General features: G+C 40.9%; 1 protein-coding gene across 1 annotated transcript in view; it reads right to left on the reverse strand.

The window, feature by feature from the left end:
* The window catches only part of SLC22A15 (solute carrier family 22 member 15), a 95317-nt gene that overhangs the window by 1083 nt on the left and 71071 nt on the right, over nt 1-23163 (reverse strand). The window contains exons 8-10 of the mRNA XM_052637769.1: nt 17286-17371; nt 3943-4063; nt 2366-2438 (exon numbers count right to left, since the gene is read on the reverse strand). Coding sequence (XP_052493729.1) covers nt 2366-2438; nt 3943-4063; nt 17286-17371 — 280 coding nt within the window. The remainder of the gene's footprint in view (nt 1-2365; nt 2439-3942; nt 4064-17285; nt 17372-23163) is intronic.

Here is a 23163-nt window from a genome sequence, read left to right on the forward strand (position 1 = left end):
GCTCGGGGTGGGGGCTGTGGGGTAGGGGCAGCGAAGACACATGGCCAGGGTGCATGGTGAGCCAGACACTCGGCTTGCACTTCAGGCGAGTGGCCTGTGACACGGTGATCTCCACATGCAGGCAACACTGCAAATGAACTTTTAAAGTTCCCAACCCTGGAACTGGCCAAATAGTCTCATACACGTGTGCTGATTCCCTAAGCACCAGAACTGAGAGGCTTGGGGGTTAAAGATGTAAACACCCTTAAATATTCAGGACTGATTTCCTTTAGGATGGACTGGTTGGATCTCCTTGCTGTTCAATGGACATGAGTTTGAGTAAACTCCGGGAGTTGGTGCTGGACAGGGAAGCCCGGCATGCTACAGTCCATGGCATCGCAATGAGTCGGACACGACTGAGTGTCTGAACTGAACTGAACACCCTGAAAAGGAAGAGAAAAGCCTAGAGAAACCTACCCATATGGTTTTGCTATGCTAGCAGGCTGATCCAAAAGACATTCTCAGGAAAATTTAAATACAAACATATCATTTCAAAGATAACATTACGGTCCTTGCAGGACTGGGCTCCAGGAGATTCCTGAACTGATTATCATTCCTAAATTCCTGCATGGGAACCACCTAGTTTTGTCATCCCTGGTTTGGGCTTCTAAATTCTGTGGCTAGTTAGAATGTCTGCTTTGGTCATCTTTTCCTGATTTTTCAAAGGTGATGACATGACGGGGGAGGAGAGGGAGGCATGGGGAGGAGCAGAGGAGGACTCTGGCCCTGTGCATGCAAACACGTGACCACACTGCAGGTGTGTGATTGAACCAAGGGGAACACTCGCCTCTTCTCAACTTAGCCGGACTCAGGGGGAAACACCGTGTTGGGTTTTATAACGTTCTAGGTCAGCCATCCAAAACCAGGCATCTTTAATGATAAACACCTAATGTTGGACACATTTTGCAGACTGGAACTAGTAAGACCTATAAGAAGGGTCCTGTGATCTAAAATTGAGTGTGAAACATGGAGAGATGGCTCAGGGAAGAGTCAATTCTTACTTCATGCTGGATCTGTTTCTTTGACTGGCTTTTCATTGCTTTTGTCATTATAATCATACATAATGGTCTGCCTCAGAGAACCTTGGGCTTCTCAGGTGGCGCTAGCGTTAAGGAACCTGCCTGCCAATGCAGGAGACGTAAGAGACACAGGTTCGATCCTTGAGTCGGGAAGATCCCCTGGAGAAGGGAATGGCTACTCACTCCAGTGTTCTTGCCTGGAGAAATCCAAGGACAGAGAAGCCTGGCGGGCTACGGTCCATAGGGTCGCAAAGAGTCAGACACGACTGAAGCAACTTAGCATGCACGCAGCACACAAAGAACCTTGCTTGAAGGTTAAAGTGCCATCGTTCAACTCACAGAAAGATAATGTGACCCTGGCCACCTGTGAACTGCGGCAAGAAAGAAGAGATCATCACATCCCCTCTCCAGGCTGGCCATTCCGGGAGATATCTGCAAGATTAATGGCCTTTTTTATTTCATTTCTTCATCTCCTCTGACTCTGTGTTCTATGAGAGGACCTAGCATTCAGACTCTGACGAGATGGTTCTATTGAGACAGCAGTGGTTAACTGGCCTGTCACTCAGCAAGCAGAGAGAGCTTGGACTCAGTAACAGAGATACTCAGAAAAAGGAAGTGTATCCTGCTTCCTCAAGAAAAGAAAAGGCTACAATGGCACTTCAGAAATATCCTATACTAGGGCGTGGTGAGTCGTAGCCTGAGTGATGAGCAGTTGTCTATAGAACAGGCTCACAGCCTCACATCAAACCTAGTCATGTTTCAACAAGTCTTGGCTGGGAAAGTCCTAGAGAAGACCAACAGAGACGTGCCCAGGGGGGCTCCATGGGATCTTTCGCAGAACATGGACATTTGAAGATGGGATGGAATTTACAATATTCATATCTCCCTTTCACACATTTCCCTTGTAACTTTCTTTTCCAAGTGGTGTGCTTTGTTCTCCTCGTTATTTAATACAGGGTACCAATGCCTAGCACATACTGTTATAGTGAAGACTGAATGAGATAAATGTAAGAGGCTTAGCACAGAGCCCAGCACACAACAGAAACTTCAGAAATGCTCACTAATCTGCTAACTTACAAATAGGGACAGGAAGGTTCAGGTTGGCATTAGTTGACTGCAATGAACACAGTCAATCCCAGGGAACGGTCCATCTGCACTGACAGATCCTTAATCTAAAAGGCACAAGGTTCACATTTGCATCAGGCTGGTCTTCCATGGCAGCTGTTTGCTGCCTCTTTCTACTCAAGAGCACAAACATTTACAAAGCAGACAATCAAGAAAAACAAAACTAGGAGGTACAAACCAACCAGTGAGGGGATGAAGGGAGCAATGATCCCACCAACTCGGGAGAACATGGAGCAAGTTCCAAGCCCAACATTCCTGTAAGGTATAAGAAAAAGAAAAACAAAACAAAACAGTAAGTTCTAGGGAGACAATTTTAAGGCTCTAAGGGATAGCGGGCTTAGAATAACAAATCCGAAAGTGGAAGTACAGGATACTATAAGCAATACTGCCCATTAGAACTTTCTATAATGCTAAAAATGTTCTGTAAGTTCCCTGTCCAACATGGAAGCCCCCAGACACACGCAGCTACTCAGTGCTCAACGTGAGTAAGAATGAGGAACTGCACTTTTAATTAAACTTACATAGCCACATGCAAGATTGGACAGTGCAGCTGTAGAGGCTGGTGAAAAAATGAGCATGTGAATATTTCTTGTTAAATGTTCTCATGTTTTAGGTCTCCTATTAGTTCAAATAATCAAAGAAAAGCCAAGGCTTTATGGTCTGAAAAGTCTGTCCATTCTTTTAAACTCAACTAATTAGCTACAGAAGGATCAGGCATATAAATAGGAACTGGCTGAACATATTTTCTCAGGAAACCAAGAACATTATCTTTTTGGGAGTGTGGGTATTAAGGAGGGGGGAGGAAATGAAAATGATAATGATTATAAGTAGTGTGATCATATAGCACCCTGCTATCCCAGCTGAATTGTTAACAAGTCCACTTTCACTCTAAAAAGTGTCCCAGTTTGGAACCAAATGGCCATCCTAGTTTTATAGGCAATAGCCAGAGAAAGCAGTTTCTGGGAATAACCAGGGAATGACAAGCCAAGTGCGGATGATCTGATCTCTTACTGGGAAAAAGGAAGACAGAACCGTTAGGCTTCTTGCATGGATGAAGGAAACAGAAGGATCCATTTGGAATGATCCTCAAAAAAGACTGGGAAAATGCTAAATGGGGAACCAAGACCCAGCACACAGAGCCAGTTCTGCAAAGACTAAGCTGCATCTCTGCCCTTCAAATTAGATTTGGTTTCTTGTTTTCAAACTTATTTTATGAGGAGAAACTTGGAAAGAAATATGTTGAGGCTTTTCTTGGTTTGTTTTTGAATATGTTATTTTTGATATAAGCATATCCTTCTCATTAAAAATTACTTTTAACATATAAATATAATATTCACTTATAACTATAAAGGATTATCTCTTTTGAAATACGTATATTTTGTGCTAAAATACAGATTCTATGATAACAGGGACCTTGTTCTCTGATCCACTGTGTGCCTGACACAGGAGGGAGGCGTGCTGAGTCACTCAAGTGACTGAAATGAATACAACACACTGCTATCTGGGTGATGGGATACGCTTAGTGTAGAGTAATTCTCTCACAAGATGGACAGAGAATTCAGCCAAAGATAAAGCAATATTTTCCTCAGCTAATAGGGCAAGACTGAGCCTCCACAGGCCCTGGGTTCATGATTGCTTACTGTGTTGCTGCTGACCCCCACCAGCTGTGCTCTAGAAGTGAGGACCACGACTCTGTCAATGCAAAAATCTACAACAAAATGCAGGAAATAGGAAGGAGAAGGGTGAGTGGAAGGCATACCTGATGACTGTGGGGTATAGCTCCGAGGTGTAGATATACACAATGTTGAAGGCAGCACTGATGGTCAGCTTTCCCAGCAGGGACAAGGAATGGCTGTTCACCACTGCAAACACACCTGTGTCTGAGGAAGACAAGCGCCATACCTGTGAGGTCTTCGGTGGAGAAAAATCCCTGAACGACACACTTAATTCTGAAGGAGTAAGAGACATTCATGGTGATGTCAAGTAGCAAAGCGGTCGTATAATTGGACACACATGCAAAAGGTTTAGTCATCACAAACGGCACAAAAAAAATATTTCTCAGCATTTTGGCCAGCCCCAGGAAATCTTTCACAGTGGCTATCATGATGGGTGATTAAACCTGCACAACCTAAATGTCCATTGACAGATGAATGGATAAAGAAGATATATATGTGTGTGTGTGTGTGTGTATTTACATATACGATGGGATATTACTTTGTCATAAAAAATGCCATTTGCAGCAATATCGGTAGACCTGGAGACGATCATACTAAGTCAGACAAAGACAAATACCATATGATGCCACTTATATGTGGAACCTAAAATACGACACAAATGAACATACCTACAAAACAGAACCAGACTCACACACAGAGAACAGACTTGTGGTTTCCAAGGATGGGGGTGGGGGAGGGGAGACTTGGGCGTTTGGGACTGTGTGTGTGCTCCGTCTCAGCTGGGTTAGGGATTAGCAGATGCAGACAATTATATAGAGGATGGATAAACAACAAGGTCCTACTCTACAGCACAGGGAACTATATTCAATATCCTGTGATAAACCATAATGGAAAAGAATGTGAAAAAGAACACATATGTATAACTGAGTCACTTTGCTATACAGCAGTAATGAACACAACATTGTAAATCAACTATATGTCAATTAGGAAAAAAAAAAAAAAAACCAACCTGCACTCACTCCTCAACGACAGAGCTCCCTGAAAACGTCTGTACTGGAGTCAAGTAAGTGTCACAGAAGTCGTAAGTTCTACCTGTCTACGGGTATTACCTCCTCTCCTTTCTTCCCAACCTCATTCAACAATCAATGATGTAAAAGGCAGATCAGCATGAGAAGCCCTGATACATGAGAGGAGTAAATTCCCCCAAACTCCAATCTTCAGTTTGTATTCCTTGGCGTTCCACTGCAAAGATGAGGAATAATCCCACTAAACTATTACCAGAAGATATACATTAATGTTCCTTAAAGAACAAGATTCTAAATATGGAACTACTTTTCATCCTTCCTCCTCCCCAACTTCTTACTTGGATTACTAATCAATAATGATATTTGAGTTTCCTAATGTAACCTTTTTTTTTAAACACACAGTGCAAAAACACAGTTTATGCCAGTTCATTTCCCTATCTAAAATGCTATCAATTGTCCAGTGGTTCTTTCTTTCTATTAATACTATCTTCTCTGGGATCTTACAATGTAATTACTCCTCAAAAATATTTAACCTCTTCCCTTCAGCAACCCACTAACCTCCACCTTCAAAAGAACACATTTTTCCTTCTACAAAAATACCAAAAATTCTCATCGGCTCCATTGCACTTTTCCTCATTTCACAATCAAACATCTCCAATGAGTGACCCTCCCTTTCCTCAAATGCACCTGCCTTGTGACTCACTACAATGTGGCTTCCAATACCACCCTCTCCTGAAACTCCTATTCTTGAAGGTCAACAGCAATGTCCTGATCACTGAAGTAATTGCTTCTCATTCTCCTTGACATTTCTGTGTAATAGAACATGCCTGTCCCTTCCTTGGGACTGCATACGTGGTTCATCAAAACCACTCTTCCCTTAAATAACTCAAATGCAATATCCTCTCCTGCCCTTGACTTTCATGGCCCCTATTCCCCAATCCACACAACTGGCATGTTTCAGACACTCTTCTTGTAGTTGCTTACTTTTCCATTTTGTCTGCCCCAAATATATTTTGACTTCTCTGAGGCTAAGGCTTTGTTTGTGTTTCCCTCATGGCACCTCCCATAGTCTGATGCACAGAGGTGCTCACTAAATATTTAATGAATGGATAAGTGTAAACACTATGACAGGGATTAATTTAAGTGAAGAGCATCTGTGTTCATGCTCTCTCAACATCTGAAGAGGGAGGCACATAATACACCCCATTCCAAAATACAAGTTTCACATTCCCAGCTTGACTATGAAATAAATCTTCATCTGCTTTAAAGATGGCGTTCTAAAGATGATGTCCTGAATGCAGTGGCCCAGCACTGCCAAACTCGACCATCTGGGGCCTGCTTCTCTTCTGCCAGGCTATTTGGAAGACTATGTCAGCGATTTTAAGTACTGAATATATTATTTCAAGCCATGAGGTGCTTGCTTCTGGAAAAAGAATCACGTTCAAGGTATAGGACTGGATTTTGATATCTAAAAAATTCAAGTAAACCAATAATGAGGGCAAATTAAATTCATCAGTGATTTTTCAGGAAACCGGGAAAGTCAGGAAGTGTCTTGAGTGGCACTGAAGCAACCAGAAATGTGCACATTTGCTTGATTGCAAATGATCTTTGGGACTGTTTTCAACCCACGCAGGATGGCATCTTTCAGAACATCTTTAAAACAGGTTAGGGGATTGTCATCCTGAAAATTAAATTCAAATAATATGTCGCAGAGGGCGACATCTAAACACCCACAAGATCCCAAGCTGAAAGACGTCTCCCTGGCAAGGTTCAGGACACTTTCAGCCATGGTCCATCTGGGGAGCCCGGGTCCAGCCACATACCCACAGGGTGCTCCCATCAGCCTGACACCTCGTCTGCTGCTTGAAACTTCCCCTCTATGTTCCTGCCAATGGAGTCTGCAGTGGCCACTTGAACATGGGGAAGCTCACTTTCCCCAAAGTAGCCCATGTCAATTTGAGACAGCTCTGATTACTACAAAATGATTTCTTAGCCTTTTCCCTGTGGAGCTGCTGGGCTGTTGGTCATCATGAGTCAATGATGAGGTAGGCTTTGCAGCCACTGGGCTGGTTCCCTGGATTTCTGACCTTGGTTCTTTATCCGAAAATGAAGTCATATATTATTGGCTATTTATAAATGTTCAAAGTGACTGTTGAGAAAAAAGAGTGTTTTAAAAGGAAAAATTACGCTCAATTATCTTTGTGAGGGAAAAAACAGAGAATTTTCAAAACACTTATATCCTTCAAAGTAATGAACTTAAAAGGCTTCAAGTTAATTCCAATGACGTAGCTACTAGGATGTCATTTTCAGAACTAGTTATCTGAAGTTTTCTCAGAGTCCGTTGGGGTCACCAGAATACATATCTCAGTATATTATAGTCACATTGCGCTGACCCAAAGAGTAAAAGTTCAACTTTATCATCCACTTCATTCATTGGGTGATTATAGTAAATTTCTACTATTTGTGAACATGCCAAAAAGCAATATTGTGAATATGTTAAAAATCTAACAGAGAGCTCTAATGCTTCTGAAATTCACCCACAACCCTGCATGTATCAGAAGGTTGTAGTTTCTTCCTTTGTTGGTGGTGAGTAATTCACTGTATGGATATAACACAATTTGTTTATCCATTCCTCAGCTGGGGCGCATTTGGGAACTATTATACACTATGAACATTTTTACCAAAGTGCTTTCATGGATCTATGTTTCTGCTTCCACTGGGTATATAGAAAGTCCTAAACATTCACTCTTATGCCAATACCATACTGACTGTTGTTGCTTTTTTTTCTTTTTCTTGTTTTTAGGCCACACTCCGTGGTTTGTAGGATCTTAGCTCCCCAACCAGGGGTTGAACCCTGGCTACTGAAGAGAAAGCGCTAAATCTTAACCACTGGACCACCAGGGAATCCCCCATGTTGTCTTGATCAATACAAATTTGTAATAAGTTTCAAAATCAGGTAGGATAAAATCCTCCAACTTAATTTTTCTTGAAAAAAAAATATTTTGGATATAATTTGCATTTCCATAAAAATTTTAGTATTAACTTGTCAATATGTATCAACAAAAAGAAGCCTGATAAATATTTTACTGGGATTGTGCTGAAGATAAATTGATGTGGGGAGAACTTGACATCTTACATAGTATTTCCTGATCCTTGGGTATGGTAAACTCTTCGTTTATTTTATTATCACCATTACCACCAATTCACTTATTTAGCCTTCTTCAATTTCTCTCAATGTTTTATATTTTATAGTTTTATATAGGTTTTATACATATTTTTAAAATTCTATTCCTAGATATTTAATTTTTTTTTTTTTCAAAATAGCATTGTTTTGTTTCAATTTTTTGTTTATTGCTGCTGCTGCTGCTAAGTCGCATCAGTCATGTCCGACTCTACACGACCCCATAGACGGCAGCCCACCAGGCTCCCTCGACCCTGGGATTCTCCAGGCTAGAGTACTGGAGTGGGTTGCCAGTGCCTTCTCCGTGTTTATTGCTAATATACAGAAATAAAACTGCACCAAAGACTGCTAAATTCATTTATTTATTCTAATAGTTTTTTTTTTTTAGTATTTTCTATGGATACAATCATGTAGTCTTACAAATAAAAACAATTTTACTTCTTTGTTTTCCAATTTGGATCCCCCTAATTTCTTTTTAATTGCCTCACTGTATTCGCTAGCAATTTCTGTAATTTCAGTAAAATGCTCCAAAGAAGTGGCAATCCTTGCCTTGTTCCCTGATCTTAGGGAACAACAATTTAGCTTTTCACCATTAAATGTGATGTTAGCTATAGGTTTTCTTTTATCAGGCTAAGTAGACTTCTTATTTGCTGTGAGTTTTCTTCCCCTTGCGTTTGCACCATACTATTGTCTTTTTATTCATTTTTTAAAATCTTTAATTGGAGGATAATTGCTTTACAATGCTGTGTTGGTTTCTATCTTATGGCAACATAAATCAGCCATAGTACACATACGTCCCTTCCCTCCTGAACCTCTCTCCCACCCCCCATCCCACCCCACCCCACCCTTCATCACAGAGCACCATGTTGAGCTCCCTGCCTCATACGGCAAATTTCCACTCCAGTATTCTTGCCTGGAGAATCCCCAAGGACAGTGGAGCCTGGCAGGCTCAGTCCATGGGGTGGCCAAGAGTCGGACGCGACTGAGCGACTGAGCAGAGCGCAGCATCTGTTTCACACGTGGTAATGCGTGCATTTCCGTGCTGCTCTCTCAGCTTGTGCCTCCGTCTTTCCCCGCTGTGTCCACAAGTCTGTTCTCTGTTTGTGTCTCTATTGCTGCCTTCAAATACGTTCATCAGCACCATTTCTTCCAGATTCCATATATAAGCATTAATATATGATGTTTTTTTCTCTTTTCGACTTACTTTATTCTGTATGACAGGATCTAGGTACAGCCACCTCACTAGAGCTGACTCAAATTTGTCCCATCTTATGGCTAGGTAATATTCCATTGTGTATACGTACCACAACTTCTTTATCCATTCATTTGTTGATGGACATCTAAGTTGCTTTCATGTCCTGGCTATTGTAAATAGTGCTGTAGTGAACACTGGGGTACATGTGTCATTTAGAATTGTGGTTTTCTCAGGGTATATGTCCAGCAGTGGGATTGCTGGGTCATATGGTAGTTTTATTCCTAGTTTTTTTAAAGAAATCTCCATACTGGGTATATCAATTAACATTCCTACAACTGTTCAAGAGGGTTTCTATTTGTCCACATCCTCTCCACTATTTATTGTTTATAGATTTTCTTGATGTTGGCCATTTTGACCAGTGTGAGGTGGTACCTCATTGTAGTTCTGAGTTGCATTTCTCTAATAATAAGTGATGTTGAGCATTTTTTTTCATGTACTTGTGAGCCATCTGTATGACTTCTTTGAAGAAATGTCGTTTAAGTCTTCTGCCCATTTTTTGATGGGGTTGTTTGTTTTTCTGATATTAAGCTGCTTGAGCTGCTTGTAAATTTTGGAGATTAATCCTTTGTCAGTTGCTTCATTTGCAATTATTTTTTCCCATTCTGAGAGCTGTCTTTTCATCTTGTTTTATGGTTTCCTTTGTTGTGCAAAAGCTTTTATGTTTAAGTAGGTCCCATTTGTTTATTTTTGTTTTTATTTCCATATTGTAAAGAATGGGTGTTGAAGTCTCACAAGTGCTTTTCCTACTTGTATTGAAAGGATCATATGGTTTGTTTTTCCTATTGGTCTTTTAACATGGTGAATAACACTGATTCGCTTTTGAATGTTAAGCCAATGTTGAATTTGTGGGAAAAGTCCTGCTTGATCATAATGCATTACCCTTTTTATTTACTGCTGAATTGAATTTGCTAATATTTAGGTAATGATTCTTCTATCTATATTAATGAGATACTGACCTGTAGTTTTCTTAAGTCTTTGTTTGGTTTTAGTATTAGGGTAACTGCTGGCCTCACACACTGGGTTGGAAGAGTATTCTTTTTTTTATTTTCTGAAAGAATGTGTAGAATTATATTATTTCTTCCTTATGTGTTTCATAATTTATCAGTGTTTATAATTATGTATTTCATAATTCCAGCCATCTGGGCCTGGAATTCTCTTTGTGGAAATGTTTTAAACTACCAATTAGATATCTTTACTGGATAAAATGGCTATTCAGCTTACCTTTGTTTCTGTACAATTTGGTAGTTTGTATCTTTCAAGGGATTTATCCATTTTGCCTAAGTCAAACTTATTGCCATAAAAATGTTTATGCCAATTTATGCCAAAAATATCTCCTTATAAAAGCCTACAGTTTCTATAGTGATGTCCCTCTTTCATTCTGGATATTGGTAATTTGTGTCCTCTTTCTTTTTCCTTTATTAGTTTCAGTTCAGTTCAGTCACTCACTCGTGTCTGACTCTTTGCAACCCCATGAATCACAGCACGCCAGGCCTCCTTGTCCATCATCAACTCCTGAAGTCTGCCCAAACCCATGTCCATTGTGTCAGTGATGCCATCCAGCCATCTCATCCTCTGTCATCCCCTTCTCTTCCTTCCCTCAATCTTTCCCAGCAACAGGGTCTTTAATGAGTCAACTCTTCGCATCAGGTGGCCAAAGTACTGGAGTTTTCAGCTTCAACATCAGTCCTTCCAATGAACACCCAGGACTGATCTCCTTTAGGATGGACTGGTTGGATCTCCTTGCAGTCCAAGGGACTCTCATGAGTCTTCTCCAACACCACAGTTCAAAAGCAGCAATTCTACAGCACTCAGCTTTCTTTATAGTCCAACTCTCACATCCATACATGACCACTGGAAAAACCATAGCCTTGACTAGATGGACCTTTGTTGGCAAAGTAATGTCTCTGCTTTTGAATATGCTATCTAGGTTGGTCATAACTTTCCTACCAAGGAGTAAGCATCTTTTAATTTCATGGCTGCAGTCACCATCTGCAGTGATTTTGGAGCCCCAAAAAATAAAATCAGCCACTGTTTCCACTGTTTCCCCATCTATTTGCCATGAAGTGATGGGACCAGATGCCATGATCTTCGTTTTCTGAATGTTGAGCTTTAAGCCAACTTTTTCCACTCTCCTCTTTCACTTTCATCAAGAGGCTTTTTAGTTCTTCACTTTCTGCCATAAGGGTGGTGTCATCTGCATATCTGAGGTTATTGATATTTCTCCCAGCAATTTTGATTCCAGCTTGTGTTTCTTCCATTCCAGCATTTCTCATGATGTACTCTGCATAGAAGTTAAATAAGCAGGGTGACAATATACAGCCTTGACGTACTCCTTTTCCTATTTGGAACCAGTCTGTTGTTCCATGTCCAGTTCGAACTGTTGCTTCCTGACCTGCATACAGGTTTCTCAAGAGGCAGGTCAGGTGGTCTGGTATTCCCATCTCTTTCAGAATTTTCCAGTTTATTGTGATCCACACAGTCAAAGGCTTTGGCATAGTCAATGAAGAAGAAAGAGATGTTTAGCTAGAGGTTTATTGATTTTATTGATCTCAAAAAACCAGCTTTTGGTTTCATTGGTTTTTCTCTATTATTCTCGTTTATATTTTTATTGATTTTTACTTTATTATTTCTTTTCTTTTGCTTTCTGTTTGTCTTTTTTTTTTTAATTTGCCTTCTATTTTCTTAAGGGAGATGCTTAGATAACTGATTTGAAAACTTCCTTTTAAAAAATGTATTATTTTTGGCTGTGCTGGGTCTTCGTTGCTGCATGTGTGCTTTCCCTAGTTACAGTGAGCCGGGATAACTCTTGGTTGGAGCATGGGCTCTAGGCACGCCAGGCTAGTTAGTTGTGGCACACGGGCTTAGTACCCTGCGGCATGTGGGATCCTCTCGAACCAGGGATTGATCCCATGACTTCCACATTGGCAGGCAGATTCTTAACCACTGGACCATGAGGAAGTCCACTCTGATACATTTTTTAACTACACTAATTTCCCTCCAAACACTGCTTTACTGCATCCCACAAACTTGATACATTGTACTTTGTTTATTTTAAAATACTTTCTAATTTCCTTTGTGATTTCTTCTTTGACCCATTTTTTTTTTCGAAGAATGGTTTTTAAAATCCAGGATTTGAGGATTTCCTGATATCTTTCTACTACTGACTTCTAGTTTAATTCCCCTTTGGTCAAAGAACTCATTTTTGTAAGAGTTCAATCCTTTTAGATTTATTGAAACTTGTTTCATGGCCCAGAACATAGTCTCTCTTGGTACTTGTTCTGGGTGCACTTGCCAGACGGAATGTATATTCTGCTGTTTTAGGGATGTGTGTTTGATAAATGTCAATTAGTTCATGTTAGCTGTTTAAGTCTCCATATCCTAATTCTCTTGTCTACTTTTTTTTATCAGTCATTGAGTCATTATAAATATCCAATTATAATGGTGGATCTGTCTATTTCTCCTCTCAGTTCTATCCATTTTGCTTCCTGAACTTTGATTCTGTTATCAGATGCACACACAATCAGAACTGTAATATCTTTCTGATGAACTGACTACTTTTTCATTAAGCATTATAGTTCTCATCAAATCTGGAAAGTAGTCGACCATAATTTTTGCAAGTATCTTTTTTTTTTTTTTTTTAAACTTTCTCCTTCTTAGGTTCCAACTGCATACATGTTGGGTTTGGTGTTGTCCTGTAACTTTTGTTTGTTTCATTCTGGAGTGTGTTTTGCTACGTCTTCCTCACTGATTTTTTAAAGAATTTAATTGTTCTGGCTGCACTGTCCATTGCTATACTGGGGCTCTCGCTAGCTGTGGTGAGCAGGCTGCTCATTGTGGTGGCTTCTCTTGCTGCAGAGCACGGGCTCTAGGCGTGTGGGCTCCGTAGCTGCAGCTCATGGGCTCAGCGGTTGTGGTGCACAGGCTTAGTTGTTCTGCAGCACATGGGAACTTCCCAGACCAGGGATTGAACCTGTGTCCCCCGCACTGGCAGGCGGACTCCTGACTGCTGGACCACCAGGGAAGTCCCCTCCTCATTCATCTTTTCCTCTGTTTTTCATCTCAGTCTCTGCTTTTATTTTCATATAATGTATGTTTCATCTCTAGATGTACCGTGTGCCTCTTTTTCTATCTTCTATTTCTCTGCCCATTATGATCATGCTTTCTCCTGTCTTTGTAAACATATGGCATAGACTTATAATGGCTGTGTCAAGGTTCCTGCCTCCTCATTCTATTATCTGTGTCATTTGTGGTTCTGTTTCTATTGACATTTCCCCTTGTAGTGGGAGATACTTTCCTGCTTATCTGCACACCTGCTAACACTGACTGGTGCCATAGGTTATGCCACTGGTTACACTGTCAAGTGCTAGATTAGGTCATATTCCTTCACATATTGATGCTCTTCTTCCTCGAATGCAGTTAAGTGACTTGGAATCACCTCACCTCTGAGTGTTTGAAGTGCTTTTAGAGCAGGCTCTGCTATAGCAGAATAGCCTATCACGTTGGGTTACTTTGGCCCAGGAAGTCCCGCCCAACGCTCCACACCTGGCTAAAGAGAACACAAACCAGGCACGGCCCTACGTTCCAAGATTTGTTCTACTTGTTCCTTCTGTTCCAGCCCCAGGAGCTGCCTCAGACGCATGCCAGATCCGAAAGCAGCCAAGGGCTCAGAGATCTTCTGCAGATCTCTGGGGTTCTCCCTAAATAGATCTTACTCCTCTCCAGGATTTTGCCCAGAAAATTCCAGCTATATTGGCCTTCCCAAGCTTTACTATCCATCTTCTCAATTCGGCTTCTGCTTGGCAGGCAGACTTTTTACTGTCTGAGCCACCAGGGAGCCCTCAATCAAGGATAGCGATCAGGTAAAATGTATGACGACCAATCTGTGGAATAAATTAGTGGCTACTTGGTAACACTGCCCCCAGGGGGGAACATCTACTTAGAGGCCAACCAGGGTGCAAATAGGTACTGAACAGACACACAGGCTAAGGAACGCCAAGCAATCTATTTTCTAGCTTCCTGGCTGTCTCTCCTAGAGGCACACCTATGTCTGTGCCTCAGACACTGAGCACCACGATCATATGCAGATGCTAAAAAAGAGCTGGCAGGTAGAGGGCCACCTAAGTTGGCAGCAAGGAAAGAGTGAATGTATGCTTAATAAGGAAAAGTGAGGGCAAATGAGCAGACAAGCAGTAAGAAAGTGAGTGGTTACCAGGCTCATGCACAAGATGTTAACGCAAGTTTTTGAATGACCAGGTCTCTTTCTTCACATGCATTTACTGGAACTTTCATAATAGGTAGCCTGAACCTCGGCCCTTTGAAAAAAAACTGAGCTTTAAAAGAAAGCCATCAGAATATTTTAAAGAGTAAATATGAAAGGTTCAAAGAAAGTTTAAGGAACAAATATTTTTAGCTCAAAGTACATGACTGAAGAGACTTAGCAACAGCAGCAGCAGCAGCAGAGAAGACTCAGGAATAACTTAGATGACTCCCTGCAAAGACAGAAAGGATTATGCAAAAAAGGGGTGACCATATGTTCACTATCTCTAGCAATGAATAAAATGAAAGGAAATGGGCTCAGTTGTAGCGGAAGAGGCTCATTCTAACACTGTAATGGCTATTAAAAATAGAGACAATTTGCTAAGGAACATTACGGAATGTCTTTCTCTGGAAATCTTCAAAAATAGACAACATCCACTTTTCTAAGTATGTCATAGGAATCCTATTCCCAGGGCGCATCTGTGGCTGTGAGACTCTGCTGTTACGTTTGTTACTCAGCGTCCACCAAGGGCACGATCCATGAGGGGCTCAGCTGCTGTCTTAGGACAGATAGGAAGTGAGCAGACAGTGATGACCAGTCTAGCCCAGAGACCACAAATCTGCATTCCCTTTGGCTCTGTGTAGAAAGGGCTGCGTGTAGAGTCCCACCGTGTGGGTTACCTGGAATTCAGATATGTGGGAGAGAGGAAAGACATGAAGTGGCCAGGCTTGCCTAAGGTGTGACAGCTTACAGATGCATTTAGAGTAACAAGGAAAAGTTTCTCTCTATAAGAGACGACTACAGGTAGAAAACACCTGAATTTCAACTGAACACTGCAATGGTTTGAAGCCCATCAGTGCCTCATTAAAGACAAACAGAACTGGGCACTTAGTTCTCCAAGCTCAAGGCAGGGCAACAGTAGAGAAGTTTCACCTTTCGCTAGCAGAAGCACAGGTGACAACTTTCTTAGAGGTGAGAGAAGTAGGCAAACGTATTACATTCTCTAGTTTCCAGGATTCCATGGAAATCACTATAAGGCTGATCTAAATACTGAGTAAAATCCTAACTAGAACCAACAGTGCTCTGGTCTTAAGGCACAGAACCTCAGGCAGCAGCCAACAGCACAGCAGGTGTACCGGGGCTACAGAACTAGGGCACGTGGCCTTGGCGTCTTCGGTGACCCTTGAAGAGAAGCCATCACCAAAGCAGCACTTAATACATGACATGCTCTGACAGCAAAGGAATTCTCCAGCTGCATTTCTAGCAGTTATCAAAACTTTATGTTAGGGTGAGCCTGGATGGGAGGGGAGTTTGGGGAGAATGGATACATGTATATGTGGGGCTGAGTCCCCTTGTTGTCCACCTGAAACTATCACAACTTTGTTAGTTACTTATACTCCAATAAAATATAAAAAGTTAAAAAAAAATAGAATTACTTTCAAGCAACAACCACACAAAAAAGTTTATTTTAGAGAGTTCTCTGGCAGTCCAGTGGTTAGGACTCAGAGCTTTCACTGTTGGCCCTTGTATACTAAGTCGCTTCGGTCATGTCCGACTCTTTGCAACCCTATGGACTGTAGCCCTCCAGGCTCTTCTGTCCATAGGATTCTCCAGGAAAGAATACTGGAGTGGGATGCCATGCCCTTTCTCAGGGGATCTTCCCAACCCAGGGATCGAACCCATGTCTCCTGTAGCTCCTGAATTACAGGCAGATTCTTTACCACTGAACCACTGGGGCAGCCCAACCTGCTGGGCCTGAGTTCAATTCTTGGTTGGAGAACTAAGACCCTATAAGCTGCCCAGCTTAGCACCCCCTTAAAAACATTTATGTTAAACCATTTCACAATGATCCTCACCTAAAGAACAAGCTCCATGATGCAGCCCTAACAAAATCCAAAAGCCTCTAAAACAGGGTTTTCATTTTACCCTATGCCCCAGAAGCAGAGAGTTCATTATGACCTTCTTCTTATCTTTGAAAATCACTGCTAAAACCACAGTTCTTGATGCAATAGAGGGCATGCCTCAGGTGTGCTACTGCAGAAAAGAAATTGAGAAACAGCATTATCTATAGAATTTCTACAGAAGGGCAGAAATTATGTTAGAAATGAATGCCAAAGGGACTTTTCTTTAAAGCTGTGTTTACATAGCAACGCGACAAATATAAAACTAGCAACATTTCCTAAGGATGTTTTATTCACACTTTACAAAAGACTGAGAGAAGGTCAATCATCACCAATATTATTCTTATTCTGCTCTTGCTATTATCAGGGTGCCTTGGAAGTACTGATGGAGATGCTGTGGGGTGCCAAAACCACCGCGGAGGACCAATGCCTCTCATCTCCAGTCTCGTGATTGGCTGGACCGAGGAGGGCAATCTGCAGCCTTGGACAGTTTCCTTCTGTGCAGAACTAAATGGCCCTCATCATCATCAAATAAACAACTCTAACAACACCAGTACTGCAGTCCAGACACCCCAGATGGTAGCTTAATCGCCTGAAAGAATTAATAGTGCACCTCTAAGCACATTATTCACCCAGAGAATAGTTTAGGCAATGGAAAGAATCTGGCCCATTATACCCCACACAATTGCTAAATAATATGCAATCACAGAAATGAAGCATGGCATATGGTAATCTCTCCACTATATTGAGATTCATTGTAATAAAAGTGCTGTTCAAAACCCCCATGTAGAAATTGGAAAGGTATACCTTTCTTTTCTGGAAGAAAGATGACAATAAGACAAGCCAGTCCTCCGAGGCACAGAAATGCTGCCAATGTCCGCTTCCGACCAAACCTAAATAAAACAAAGAAGTTCACGTCTCTGGAGAGAAACTTACACATTCATTTCCTCCATCCCCCAACCTTCCTTTTTAAATGTCCCCACTTTTATTACGTGTTCATCTATTCTTAAGGAGTGGATAGCAAATGTGACTGACTAAGACGTGACTTAAGCAACCATCACAAAGCAAAGGAAAACCAGCTGGATGGCAGGATTAAATGATGTGTGGGGGACAAGAACAGAGAATCATCCCATCTACTTTTGTGAGTGCTTACTACGTTCTAGGCACTATCGGAAATGCTTTCATCTCTATCATCTTATTTAATGCATAATCAATCTTTAAGACATGTGCTTAAAGGTTCTCCATCTTCTAGAAAAGAAAACTGAAACAGGGAGAATTTTAGCTCATTTATTCATTTTCTGGTTATTTGTATCTTAAGCAGTTAAAATTTTATACACCTCTTTTTCTCTTAAAAAGACAAACAGAAGGAAATTTCTTGTTAGTGTATCAGAATTAAGTGAAATTCATTGCACACTTTCTTGGGAGAAATAATGTTCAAATAAGAGCTCTAGACTTGAAAGAAAGATAGGAACATTCATAAGCCTTCCTTTACTAGGCAATGTGCGAGGTCCTCTGTGAGGAGCTTCAATGTTACTTGGTACTTTTATGATAATTTTTCCAGGGGACTTTCATAATCCCTGGTTTAAGGATAAATACATCAAGGAACATAACTTCTCAAAGTCATTAAATTAACACGTGGCTAAGACAGGTCTGCCTGACCCCAATGTGGTGCTCCTTCCCTCTGCTTCAGGTTTTAATCCTGACTCCAGTGGTGGTGGCTAGGGGACAGGGAAGGATGCTAGTCTCCAGGTTATTGTGCTTAATTTAACAGTCAGCATCCAATGTCTTTCAAATGATAGGCATCTTTCAAGGCAGGCATTAGGGATTCAAAGACATACAGGACACTCCATGAACTATGTCCTCATGACACTTTACATGGTTGTCAGAGTGGGGCACCGGAAGCTACAACAGGAAGAACACCTGAGGGGTGTCCGGAACAGATTTCTGAATACGTTTCCTGACTCAGCCCTTGGACCATGAGTACACTCAGTCGTGAAGAGAGGGGTCAGCAGAGGCAATTGGGACCAGTCCCCAGAGAAAAGCCCTTCAACTGAATGGAATCTAAAACTGCCCTTTAAAATAAGCTGACCTTAACACCCACAAGGACAGCATCCAGTACATGCTAAAGGAATGATGTGTTTTTTTTTTTAAATAAAAATGATGACTTCTAGAAAATGAGAAATGGTATAAGCCAATTGATTTCTAGCTCACAATTTCCAACTGCCCTGGTCAGGCGTTTAGTAATAGAAGGAATCTGAGAAAGCCAAGGAATGAGTTCTCTATAAAAGAACTTTTAAAAAATATTTCAAAACTGTGCTCACTGACTATGACTGGCAAAAGCAGGATCTATTCTTCCCATCAACAAAGTCCAGTGGGACTTAAAAGGAAAGAAAAGTCTTTCTCATTCCTCCAGTTCTTTGTCTTATGTGAGAGCTTCTAAATGACCGTGAGTGGGTCATGAAATTCTGATTGGGTCATGGAGTTCTATGTATGTCGAGCTGATATTCCCATGTGTTGAGATGAACAAATTACAAACAGCCTGCTCAAAAACAGTCAGGTGGTAAGGTCTTTTAATATTGGATTAAAAATCTAGGGGGGTTCATGTTTGGGAACACATGTAAGAATTAAAGATTTTAAAATTAAAAAAAAAAAGAAAAAAAAAAATCTATGAAGACCTAAATAGACATTTCTCCAAAGAAGACGTGTGGATGGCCAATCAGCATAGGAAAAGATGCTCAACATTGTTAATTATTAGAGAAATGCAAATAAAAACTACAAGATATCACCTCCCACCAGCCAGAATGTTCATCATTCAAACTCAACAAACAATAAATGCTGGAGAGGATGTGGAAAAAAGGGAACTCTCCACACTACTGGTGGGAATGTAAATTGGTATAGCTGCTATGGAGAACAATATAGAAGTTCCTTAAAAAGGTAAAAATAGAGATACCATATGATCCAGCAATCCCATTCCTGGGCATAAATCTGGAGAAAAACAGAAAAGATACCCTGCACTCCAATGTTCACAGAAGCACCATTTATAGTAGGTAAGACATGGAAGGAACCTAAATGTCCATCAACAGATGAACGGATAAAGATGTGATACATAAATAAAATGGGATGCTACTCGGGCATAAAAAAAGAGCATAATAATGCAACATGGATGAACCTAGAGATTATCATACTAAGTGAAGTAAAGCCACTTAAGAGAAAGATAGATATCATGATATCACAGATATGTGCAACCTAAAATATGACACAAATGAGCTTATTTATAAAACATGAACCTAGATATTATCATACGAAGTGAAGCCTGTTACTTAGAGAAAGACAGGTATGCTATTACTTACATGTGGAATTTAAAATATGGCACACATGAACTTATCCACGAAACACAGACATAGAGGACAAGCTTCTGGTCACCAAAGGGGAAGGGTGGGGAGAGATAAATTAGAGGAGTCTGAGACTGGCAGACACAAACCGCTATATATAAAATAGATCAACAGCAAGGCCCTAGAGAGGGTAACGGGCACGAAGGCTAGGGGTCTCCAAATGGAGGGAAAAGGCTGCAAGTGTCAGACGCGTCTCTCTCAAGTGGCAGGAGGAAACAAACTCCGAGTCTCAGGTTTTCTCCCTTCTCTATACAAAATTAAAAGGAGGCTTCTCTTAGAACTCTGTGTTGCCATGATGACACCTGCTTCCACCTGAACTTAACTTCTCCCAAACCTTGAGCTAACCTATGCATTTTTCTATGGAAATGTTTTTCTTAAGCTATGTTAATGAACTATGTACTTACCCTAGACTCTGTCTTTCTTCAAGTCAATTCTGTTTAAGACACAGAACCCATAAGGGCTCAACAAACCAGTATGTTTTACTCATACAATTATTCTCTTAATCTATGTTAATGAAACTATATATTTGCGTGGAAACCTGTCTTTCTTCAAGATTCATATCAATCATTTTGTGGCACGGGATGATTTACCTTGACGCAGTCAATAAGCAGAAGTAGATGTTTTTCTGGAACTCTCTTGCTTTTTCGATGATCCAGCGGATGTTGGCAATTTGATCTCTGGTTCCTCTGCCTTTTCTAAATCCAGTTTGAAGTTCATGGTTCATATACTGTTGAAGCCTGGCTTGGAGAATTTTAAGCATTACTTTGCTAGGGTGTGAGATGAGTGCAATTGTGCGGTAGTTTAAACATTCTTTGGCATTGCCCTTCTTTGCAATTGGGATGAAACTGACCTTTTCCAGTCCTGTGGCCACTGTTGAGTTTTCCAAATTTGCTGGCATATTGAGTACAGCACTTTCACAGCATCATCTTTTAGGATTTGAAATAGCTCAATTGGAATTCCATCACCTCCACTAGCTTTGTTCATAGTGATGCTTCCTAAGGCCCACTTGACTTCGCATTCCAGGATGTCTGGCTCTAGGTGAGTGATCATGCCATCGTGGTTATCTGGGTCATGAACATCTTTTTTGTATAGTTCTTCTGGGTATTGTTGCCACCTCTTCTTAATATCTTCTGCCTCTGTTAGGTCCATACCATTCCTGTCTTTTTTTGTGCCCATAATGCCCATATTTGCATGAAATGTTCCCTTGGTATCTCTAATTTCTTGAGGAGATCTCTAGTCTTTCCTATTCTATTGTTTTCCTCTATTTCTTTGCACTGATCACTGAGGAAAGCTTTCTTATCTTTCCTTGCTATTTTTTGGAATTCTATGTTCAAATGGGTATATCTTTCCTTTTCTCTTTTGCCTTTAGCTTCTCTTCTTTACTCAGTTATTTGTAAGGCCTCCTCTGACAGCCATTTTGCCTTTTTGCATTTCTTTTTCTTGGGGATGGTCTTGATCACTGCCTCTTCTACAATGTCACGAACCTCCGTGACATAGAGTTCTTTAGGCACTCTATCAGATCTTATCCCTTGAATCTACTTGTCACTTGCACTGTATAATCATAAGGGATTTGATTTAGGTCATACCTGAATGGTCTAGTGGTTTTCCCTACTCTCTTCAATTTAAGTCTGAATTTTGCAATAAGGAGTTCATCATCCTTATGATCCTTACCACCCTTATGATCCTTAGCACCCAGTCTTGTTTTTGCTGACTGTATAGAGCTTCTCCATCTTTGGCTTCAAAGAATATACTCAATCTGATTTTGGTGTCGATCATCTGGTGATGTCCATGTGTAGAGTCTTCTCTTGTGTTGTTGGAAGAGGGTGTTTGCTATGACCAGTGCGTTCTCTTGGCAAAACTCTGTTAGCCTTTGACCTGCTTCATTTTGTACTCCAAGGCCAAATTTGCCTGGAGTGTTTCTTGACTTCTTTCTGTACTCCAGGTGTTTCTTGACTTCCTATTTTTGCATTCCAGTCCCCTATAATGAAAAGAGCATCTTTTGGGGGTGTTAGTTCTAAAAGGTCTTATAGGTCTTCATAGAACCATTCAACTTCAGCTTCTTCAACATTACTGGTTGGGGCATAGACTTGGAGTACTGTGATATTGAATGGTTTGCCTTGGAAACAAACAGAAATCATTCTGTCATTTTTGAGATTGCATCCAAGTACTGCATTTTGGACTCTTTAGTTGAATATGATGGCTATTCCATTTCTTCCAAGGGATTCTTGCTCACAGTAGTAGATATAACAGTCATCTGAGTTAAATTCCCCCATTACAGTCCATTTTAGTACACCAGTTCCTAAAATGTTGATGTCCACTCTTGCCATCTCCTGTTTGATTCACTTCCAATTTGCCTTGATTTATGGACCTAACATTCCAGGTTCCTATGCGATACTGCTCTTTACAGCATCGGACTTTACTTCTATCACCAGTCACATCAACAGCTGGGTATTGTTTTTGTTTTGGCTCTGTCTCTTTATTCTTTCTGGAGTTATTTCTCCACTGATCTCCAGTAGCATACTAGGCACCTACCAACCTGAGGAGTTCATCTTTCAGTGTTTCAGAAAAACATCTACTTTTGCTTTATTGACTACAACAAAGCCTTTGACTATGTTGATCACAACAAACTGTGGAAAATTCTTAAAGATATGGGAACACCAGACCACCTGATCTGCCTTCTGAGAAACCTGTATGCAGGTTGAGAAGCAACAGTTAGAACTGGACATGGAACAGACTGGTTCCAGACCGGGAAAGGAGTACGTCAAGGCTGTATATTGTCACTCTGTTTATTTAACTTATATGCAGAGTACCTCATGCTAAACACCAGGCTAGATGAAGTACAAGCTGGAATCAAGATTGCAGGGAGAAATATCAATAATCCCAGATATGCAGATGGCCCCACTTTATGGCAGAAAGCGAAGAAGAACTAAAGAGCCTCTTGATGAAAGTGAAAGAGGAGAGTGAAAATGCTAGCTTAAAACTCAACATTCAGAAAACTAAGAGCATGGCATCTGGTCCCATCACTTCATGGCAAATAGATGGGGAAACAATGGAAATAGTGGCTGACTTTATTTTTGGGGGCTCCAAAACCACTGCATGGTGACTGCACCCATGAAATTAAAAGCTGCTTGCTCCTTGGAAGAAAAGTTATGACCAACCTAGGCAGCATATTAAAAAGCAGAGACATTACTTTGCCAACAAAGGTCCATCTAGTCAAAGATACGGTTTTTCCCATTGTCACGTATGGATGTGAGAGTTGGACTATAAAGAAAGCTGAGTATCCAAGAATTGAT

The sequence above is a fragment of the Budorcas taxicolor genome, chromosome 3 (assembly GCF_023091745.1).
Source record: "Budorcas taxicolor isolate Tak-1 chromosome 3, Takin1.1, whole genome shotgun sequence".
Lineage (NCBI taxonomy): Eukaryota > Metazoa > Chordata > Mammalia > Artiodactyla > Bovidae > Budorcas > Budorcas taxicolor.